At 39.1% G+C, this 8,969-nt stretch overlaps 1 protein-coding gene across 1 annotated transcript in view; it reads left to right on the top strand.

The window, feature by feature from the left end:
* LOC108966737 overlaps positions 1-8,969 on the top strand; it is a gene marked incomplete in the record, with an annotated part of 90,895 nt that overhangs the window by 74,245 nt on the left and 7,681 nt on the right. Inside the window, 5 exon segments of the mRNA XM_018929771.1 lie at positions 2,210-2,370; positions 3,501-3,702; positions 4,094-4,345; positions 5,107-6,056; positions 6,189-6,443. Coding sequence (XP_018785316.1) covers positions 2,210-2,370; positions 3,501-3,702; positions 4,094-4,345; positions 5,107-6,056; positions 6,189-6,443 — 1,820 coding nt within the window.

Below are 8,969 nucleotides of genomic sequence, written 5' to 3'. Positions count from 1 at the left end.
TCAAACTTTCTAGTATTGAAAAATGCAACGAAACAACATATACTATAACAGTCTCTCTCACAATTTTCCAATTATTTGTTTTTTCATTTTTCTTATTATCTAATACCGATGTTAAAAAGAGTGATTCAGTTCAATGCGTATTGTACAGCTATTTACCGATTTGAGCATTTATAATTTAAAAAGAAATTAGTTATTGCTTTGTCATTCAAATTATTATTTATCAAGAAGGTAATAGACACTTTTACTTTCGCCACCACTGTTACTTGCATTCACAACCTGATAAAAAGAATATAGAWGAGTAAAACCAAACTATAAAGAAATCGTGTTCGGTTTTTTGTCTATTACTCTTTATTGTTGTAATTGGAATCTATTGTTAACTTAGCAGAAAGCACACCATAAATTAGGTGTACAAATTACCATATCTCCCCAATTCAAATTTGTTTATAACAACAAATCCATGAAACATGTTACTATMTATGATAAACCGTTTTGCCTATTTTCATTTCGATTTCACACTTTAGCACGAGAAGAAATGCTTTGTCATTTTGTAATAATAACTTGCTTCTATTGGCTTCGGAACTTTTATTATGTAAATTTTTGGCGTGAAAGTGAGAGTTTGTAGTATAAATCAACTGTTTTTGATTTTTTTTATATTAATGAGTTATTTGTTGATTAATATATTCTATTATTTACCGTAAAGTCAAGTAATGAAGGCAATGGATGAGAGCTTCTGCTTATTATATATCGTCATCTGAAATACAAACCAAGGTATCATTAAAAAAAAACGAAATTGAGTTTTTCATTGCTTTCGATTCACTACATTCTACATTCATGTCATATAGGTTATAAGTTGGTTCTATATTGGTTATATCTGACCAATATAAAACCTATATATAATAATTTTATAACTGAAACTCAAATTTTGTTTCAATATGAATGTTTTCRATTATATCGTTTTTCCTTCGCCTGTAAACTTATAAAAAGTAATGTTACGTTATTTTGGATTTTAGTTGACGTTATATGCATAAAGGCATAGATATAATTTATCATAAGTATATATTATGTTTACTTAACATTTTAATTATTATATTAAATTATGATTATTTTCACAGTTCATTATTTAGTTTTCYGGTAAATCACCAGTATAAATATCTTCTGTAATCTATTATTCCATTTCATATTAACATCTCTTCACTAAACWGAAATTTCACTAAGACTTTTATATAATCAACAATAATCAATGCATTAATTAAATATTTTAATGTTATTATTACAATTATGCAATGATAAACTTTGGGTTAATCATACAGATATAAAATTGCAGCTGACAATGTTGCAGTTAAGTGSAAATTAAAATACTTGATTTAAAGTAATATTTTTTACAAATTTCTGTCACTAATTATGCTTATATATATTATAAAAATAGCTAGAAATAGAAGTGAGCTTTACAAATACTTACGAATATCCAGCAAAGATGTACTTAAATTATTTGAAATTTAACTAGAACTAATATTTAATAACAATATCTTTCGTTTTTTCGTTTTTTGATAATACACTAAAGGCCTATAATCATAAATTWATTTAGAATTTAGAAATTGTATCTGTTAGCATTCGGAAAAGGAGTGTGACTTGGCTAAAATGTGTACTAATATCCCTAAAGGTAGGCAATGTTTGRTGTATTGCTAAACAAAATTTACAGAAAATATAGTCTATATTTAAGGTAATATTGAATTATGAGAACAACGCTGGGTGGGTGAAATAACTAAATAAAGCAAGGAATAAGCTTTGGAAATATATATAAAACTATTTTTGAGTTACAATGCAGTAACTTAAGCAATATTTTTGACTCAAGCAATTTTTCCTTTGCCTAAGACCAACTATATAAAAATAAAATAAATGCATAACACAAAAGTGACAGTTTATAGATATAAATATAATTATATTATCCTCAAACATATCTACCGTTAATTTGATTTATTTATGAATATTTATATGTTTGAATTGTGTTTCTGTTTCCACTGTCTAACATTTCATAACATATGTACGTCACATTGAACCACTTCATGTTGCATGCATTTTCAAACATTGGCTTTGGTGAGTTGTGCCGCCCAACCCACTTTATGACAAYGCTGTTCTTTTTTATATGTTTTTACTTTGTAATCTGCTTTTGTTTTTCGTAACTAAACCATATTCTTTCGTTCTGTTGCAGTTATGTTCTCTCGGCGCCAACTAAATTGCTTGACACGCTGCCCGGCATACTGATGCTGACTGATTGCTTGGAGGCATGCCAGGCGAACGAATCATGCAGTGCAGTTAATTACGAGACCGGTCTATGTGTATTATTTAGAACCACCGCTGATGTATTGCCAGGTAAGTGGGTAAGCGGATTCTGTGGCGGCTGAAAAGCGCGCCGCAGCAAACGCCAAAGTCATAACACTGATAAATATGCGTCATTTACATGAACACGTATGTGTGTCGCTAAGTGCGCGTTTGTGTGGCATAGCGGTGCATGCGTTCGATTGTAGGCCGTCAAACTGGTATTTGCCTGTTTTCTTTTGGTTCTTGCAATGCGCTGCTAATGCACTGTGACTGCTATCGATAGCCGGGCGGCGCTATGTGCAAACTATGGTATTTCGCCGCAAAGCAAAGGCAAAAGCAAAAGTCAACAAAAAAAAGCACGAACAACAGTTGCGCACTCGTTGCGCAAAATCATAACAGAGTTGCAAATGAAAAATCATTTTTGGCCTCGGCCTTTAATGGTTTACTCTTATTTGTATCGACCTGTGGCCGCTATGCGCCATCCGCTAAACTRTAGTGAATTGATTGTGGTAAATTGTATGGGTTGGTGTTGTGTAATCGGTGACGCGTTCAACGTGCGCGCACACACCTACCTTTTACGCATAAAATTATGTGCTGCCACTTCAGCAGGCCACGCCGCGCTGGCAAGTCAACACAAGCAAGACGYGCGCGCCGCCTGCAGCAGGCTATGAGTGGCCGCGTGCAGCATGCAACAGGTTTTGTGTGAGCTTCAGCAAACTGCCTCACTTCGTGGCGCGCACCGCTTTCAACTTGCCTGTARCGCGCCACTAAACGCTGTTTTGATTTTTTGCATTTTTTCGTTTCGATTGTATATTTTTATTTTCGCCTTGCACGCGCCAGCCGCGGCTGAACGCACAATTTTTGCGCCTACTTTGTCGCCACACGCCAGTTGGCAATTGGCTGTTAGCAGCTGGCAGGTGCCAGTTTGTCCAGCAGCCTGCTGGTACGATTCGCAGCCACGCGCTGCTTCTTTCTTAACGCCTGTTCCTTCACAGCGAATGGGCGTGTGCGTAGCGACATTTCGTGCTGCTTGCGGCCGCAAATACGCACTACGCCAGTTACCGTTATAGTGCGTGACGCATTTTTGCTTGYACGCCTTGCTTGTTTACATTGTTTTGTGTTATTTGGGTTTCGTTTTTTACTGTTTTTGGTTAATGCTTTGATTTTCGTTGTCGTTGCAGGTTCACTTTCGCGTTCGCAGTTTCCAGTTTTCACCATCTACGCACAGAAATCCTGTTTGGGCGTGCGTCCCTGCTCGAAGGCCTGGTGCATTGATCGCGTTCAAGGTTATCGTCTAGTGGAGCATGTCAAATCTAGCCAGACTGTCTACTCACGCCGTGACTGCTTGGAACTGTGCTTGGGCGAAACTGAATTCACTTGCAGGTAAGTGTGTGCGGCCGGCTGAGGGCTGTTGCTTGTGTGGTGTTGCAGCTCAATATAAAAATATATACATACAGATGAGTGGTTGTTGGCTGAACGGATTAAAATTGGTGCAGTGTGTCAGTATATTTAATGCTTGGCCGCTGCATAATTGGGTCAAGTACCAAGCTTTCTTATGCCTATCAGCAGAAAAGCTTAAGTCTTCAATTACTCTTAAAATTTTCTCAAGGTTTTAGTGTTTTCAGTAGAATTGCAATTTTTTGTTCAAGACTTCTTTCACCAAAATAGTTTTTACGTCAAATTAATTTTTTATTGCTTTGTTTTATTTTAGAATGAGTTACTATAGTTTTTTTATTGTTTATTGAAAGCTTATAATTTTTATAATTTTMTGTAGATCCGCTAACTTCTACCGTCACTCTGGTTTGTGTGAACTCTCTGATATGGATCGTATTACTTTGACTGGTGCTAATAATGTGGAACCGTATGATGGTGCTGATTACTTGGAGAATAATTGCGCTGAGGAACCCAGCAAGCTGTGCGAATTCAAACGTATCTCTGGTAAAATTTTGAAAACTGTCGACTCTGTGTATCAAGACATCAACAGCATTGATGAGTGCCGCGACTTGTGCTTGAACTCACCATACAGGTAAATGTCGCTCACAATTCTTCTTTAAGCAGTTAGTTTATAGTATTCTGGAGAGCTTTTTATAGTAGATATCCATACTGATAAAACTTTGTGGAACAATGATTAGCACTCGAATTTATTTTAAGTTTTTAAAGCTTTTTAAGCTTAAAGCTCAGCAGAAAGATCCATACTAATAAAGATTTGTTGAAAAGCGGTTAACAGTCGAATTCGGTTAAAGCTTTTGAAAACGTTTTAAGCTTAAAGCTTTACCTAACTATGAAAGCCACCTAGTATTTACGTTTCCGTACCGAGCAGTCTCAAAATAAATACAAACATTAAACWTAATAAATTTAAATAAATTTTAATACTTTCAGACTTTAAAAGCTTCAACATTTTTTTATATCAAACTTTATGTGAAAGTTTTGTTAAGCATTTTATAAGTTTRCATGCTGTAATTAGCTGAGTTTTTAAAGCTTTAAATGAACTGAATTTTGGAAATAAGCTTTCACTGCATAAAATGGTGAAAAGTCTAAAAAAGCGCTATTAAAGCTTTTTGAAAGCTTTCTGAAATTTTAAAATCAAATTTTATAAGAAGTATGAAACTTTGTTTACGTACTAAAAAAGCTTTCACAAAAAGCTTTCTGCACTTTATTTCATGCATAATAACATTAAAGCTCCTTTTTTAAATCAATTTCTTTTCTTGAAATTTAAATTTCATCTTTTCTTAAGTAATTTTCTCAATTCAAACTATATATTTATAAACATATTTTCACTTATTTCAGATGCCACTCATACGACTACAATGACACCGGCGATATGGTCTGCCGTCTCTCACATCACAGCCGCGCCACACTCACCGATGTGCTCGATCCYTACCTGGATGTGCCTGAGGCTGCCACCTATGAACTCTCCTCCTGCTACAATGTCTCCATTGAATGCCGCTCCGGCGAAATGATCACCAAAATACGCACCTCAAAACTGTTCGATGGCAAAGTCTACGCTAAGGGTTCACCCAAATCGTGCTCGGTCAATGTAAACAACTCACTCGAATTCGATTTCCGCATGGGCTACAACGATCTTGAGTGCAATGTGCGTCAGAGCGCCTATGGTCGTTACATGAACGATATTGTCATACAACATCACGACATGATTGTGACCTCCTCCGATTTGGGTTTGGCTGTTTCTTGTCAATATGATCTGACCAACAAGACGGTTTCGAATGATGTTGACTTGGGTGTCACCGGCGAAATTGAATCATCACTTAGCGAAGAGATCATCATCGACTCACCGAATGTGATTATGAAGATCACCTCACGCGATGGCAGCGACATGAAACGCATTGCTGAAGTTGGTGATCCGTTGGCGCTGCGCTTCGAAATTGTCGAACAGAACAGTCCCTATGAGATTTTCGTACGCGAATTGGTCGCTATGGATGGCACAGACAATGCTGAGATCACGCTGATCGATGCCAACGGTTGCCCCACCGATCAATACATCATGGGCGCTATACAGAAAATGTCAGCCAATCGCAAGGTGCTCGTTTCGCAATTCGATGCCTTCAAGTTCCCCTCCTCCGAAGTGGTGCAATTCCGTGCGCTCGTCACACCCTGTATACCACGCTGTGAGCCTGTCATCTGCGACAATGAAGATGCTGTTATGGGCGGCGCTGATGCCAAATCGCTGGTGTCGTACGGACGCAGAAGGCGTTCGGTGGCAAATGGAACTGATGGCGGTAAGTTGCAACAGAGTGGTTGAAATTTAATTTCATGCTATTGTTATTGATTTTGTAGTTGATAATTTTTTTTGAAATCCTTCAGCGCTTATTAATTTTATATCATTACATTTTTTTGTTTTCTTCTTCCAGCTGAATTCTTGTTGAGCACAATCGCGCATGCGCAACGTGAGAAACGCGATGTGAGCGGCAACAGCAACAGCAAGAACAATAACAATGTAAGTGATAACAAAAAGCCCGCCGCCGAYGACAACATACTGCTGGTGCAATCCATTCAAATCACCGATAAATTTGGCTTCAATCAAGAGGATGCCGACGCGTTGGGCGCCGATCACAAACTGTACGCCGGCATTGGCGACGATGCGCTCACCTGTCTCAACGGTTATGGTAAGTACGATCGCTATCGCGCATGCCTGTGTCGCTCCTGGGAAATAAGCAATTGAAATATTTGGAAATTTATTTTCGGTTGCTTATTTATTTTAGCAATTTTTCGCGCGCATTTATTTATCACCGCGTTATTACGCGGCGCATATTTTATTATTAGCAAAGTAATTTTTCGCCATTTTTCTCTGATTGGTACGCGCTTTGTATTACTTGTTCATCAGTGGTGAACACATGTTTGCATATATGTATGTTTTACTGTGCGCGCAGCAATGTTGCAAACAGATAAGAGCTGCCGCTCACCACGCTTTTACACCGCTACCCAACGCGCTTCCCAAAGCATTGTCAAAATTTGCGCTCCAACGAATTGTCTAACGAATTATGTACGTGCAGTATTGACGGCAGCAAACAGACAAAAGAGTGCCGTTCATRTAACTGCAATAACAGTGGCAAATTGCAATGCTGCGCTTATTGTGGTGGTGGCACTGGCGGCAGCCATAAATTGGCAACCGAAAAAATTTGCATTTTGCCGCGCACATTTGCAATGCCACATCAGCGCATGGGCATCAGCGGCTRCGGTAGCGCATTGATTGCGCGCCTATGCGACTCTATGGCTTTGCGGCAACGATAATGAATCAATTACGCCAGGAAATCGGTGTTATGCGCTGCGCCGCCCGTTCATACCAACGAAAATTATTGGATTTTTATTGGCAAGCCTGCGGTGAGTTGGCGCAATTGTATTCACAGACATTAAGTTATCATTCGGTATATATGCTTGCATATTGTGTATACATACTTACCTTCCACATGCTGTGCCGTGGCGTGCGCTTTACAGCGCTTGAGCGTGTCGCATGGCGGCTACTTACGCTTCCCGCAATCGCTGTTGCAAATATATAGGTCTCTAGGTGTGCGTTCAGTGACCTCAGTCAGTGGTTGCATGCTGCTTCATTTGTTTGTTGCAAGCATTGCATTTACTGTGCCGCGATTTCTTGCTCCAGCACCCGCTTCATTAGCAACAACGGCTGTGCGCATTCTTTACACTCTGCGCCAAATCAGTGCAGTGGCATGCCTCCTCACGAGCGGGTCAGTGGTTCAATGCGCGTCACTTCAACTTTGCCACAGTTATTTCACCGCTTTTTTCGCGGTTATTTCCAATTTTCCATTTCGCGGACGAAAACATTCGKTGACTCCACCAACGCTGGCGTGCGAGATATTTGTGCTAATTTTTGTTGCCGCTCTTCGACTGATTCTTCATCCACTCATGTTTAGCGCAAGAATTTGCACGCCAAAGTGTCGTGACAACGTGCGCCGTGAGTCGCACAAATGTTGTACACAACAMCAACAACAACAAACACTCAGAGCRCATCAGCCAGCCAGTCTGTCTGTGTGTCTGCGGGATTGCTGCGACGCCGCGCGGCAGTCAATACGGCAGGCCAGTGTGGTAGCGCGGTAATGCTGTTGTCAAGCGCTCCAGCGGCGTTGCCAACAGAAGCAAATGCGCAGCAGCAAATGTGCTGTTGCATGAACTAGAATAAGAAAAAGTTTAAAAATAGAAAACCCATGCAGCACCACCTGTTGCGCACGTTTGCTAATGTGCATGCATGTGTTGCTGTTTGTCCTGCTGCGCGCGGGCAGCGCACCGATTGGGAGCATTTTTTTTATAGTTGGCAACACAACATGCGCTGGTTGCCGTTTTACACGTCTTTCATATATATTTTTATTTTCATACTCCTAACACAAATTCTTATTGCCCCATTTTAGCTGCCGCTTGGGGTGGCAGTGCGCCTGGGCAAGCAATATGTTGCGCTGTTACAATTGTTGCTAATGTTTATGTTGCATATAATATTTCAACGGTTTTTCGTACTTTTAGTCGGCGCTTTATATACTTTTTATTTTTGTTGTGATTTTTTTTATATTATTTTTCTCATTGCCCGCCGCGAAAGTGTGCCGATCCTTCGGCTATAAATATTATGTGTTTTTGCTGTTGTTGATTGTTGCTCATGTTGCGCCAAATGCTTTTTATATATGCTTAGGGAGAGCATTGCTTTTGTTGTAATTCTGTGATTTTTTGCGCCCATAAGTACTCATTGGCACTTATCGCCTTGTTCCGCAATAAACGATAGGTCAAGTAGAAGCAGGTTAACGGGTTAATAAACGGCGTAAAATACCGTTAATTAGTGGGGTTCACAAGGCTCATGCCACGGTACTTGTGAACTGCCAAGTGTAGCATTTCTCACATTATTTCGTAATAAACTGGCCTTTATGTGAAATTTATGAAACGCGGCGKAAAAGATCTGCGCTTCCTTATGCTTCTTCTTCCTTATGTATTCGCACTAAAACTCATTTTATAATTTTGGAAAGTGCCATAAGTTAGTTGGCGTGCCTTAAAGTACACAAAATTTATATTTGTGTGTATTTAGTTTGTGCTTTGGGAGTGGAAGCAACTTTCGGTGGTTCTGAGGAAGAAGCAGAAAGTAAAACATGAAAAATAAAGCAATTAYGAGATTAATAGAAAATAACTAATAAAAAAAA

This window comes from Bactrocera latifrons, unplaced genomic scaffold (genome assembly GCF_001853355.1).
Source record: "Bactrocera latifrons isolate USDA-ARS-PBARC rearing strain unplaced genomic scaffold, ASM185335v1 scaffold_10, whole genome shotgun sequence".
Classification (NCBI taxonomy): Eukaryota; Metazoa; Arthropoda; class Insecta; order Diptera; family Tephritidae; genus Bactrocera; species Bactrocera latifrons.
Note: the sequence above shows the minus strand (reverse complement) of the source record. Positions and strands in the feature narration are given on the sequence as shown.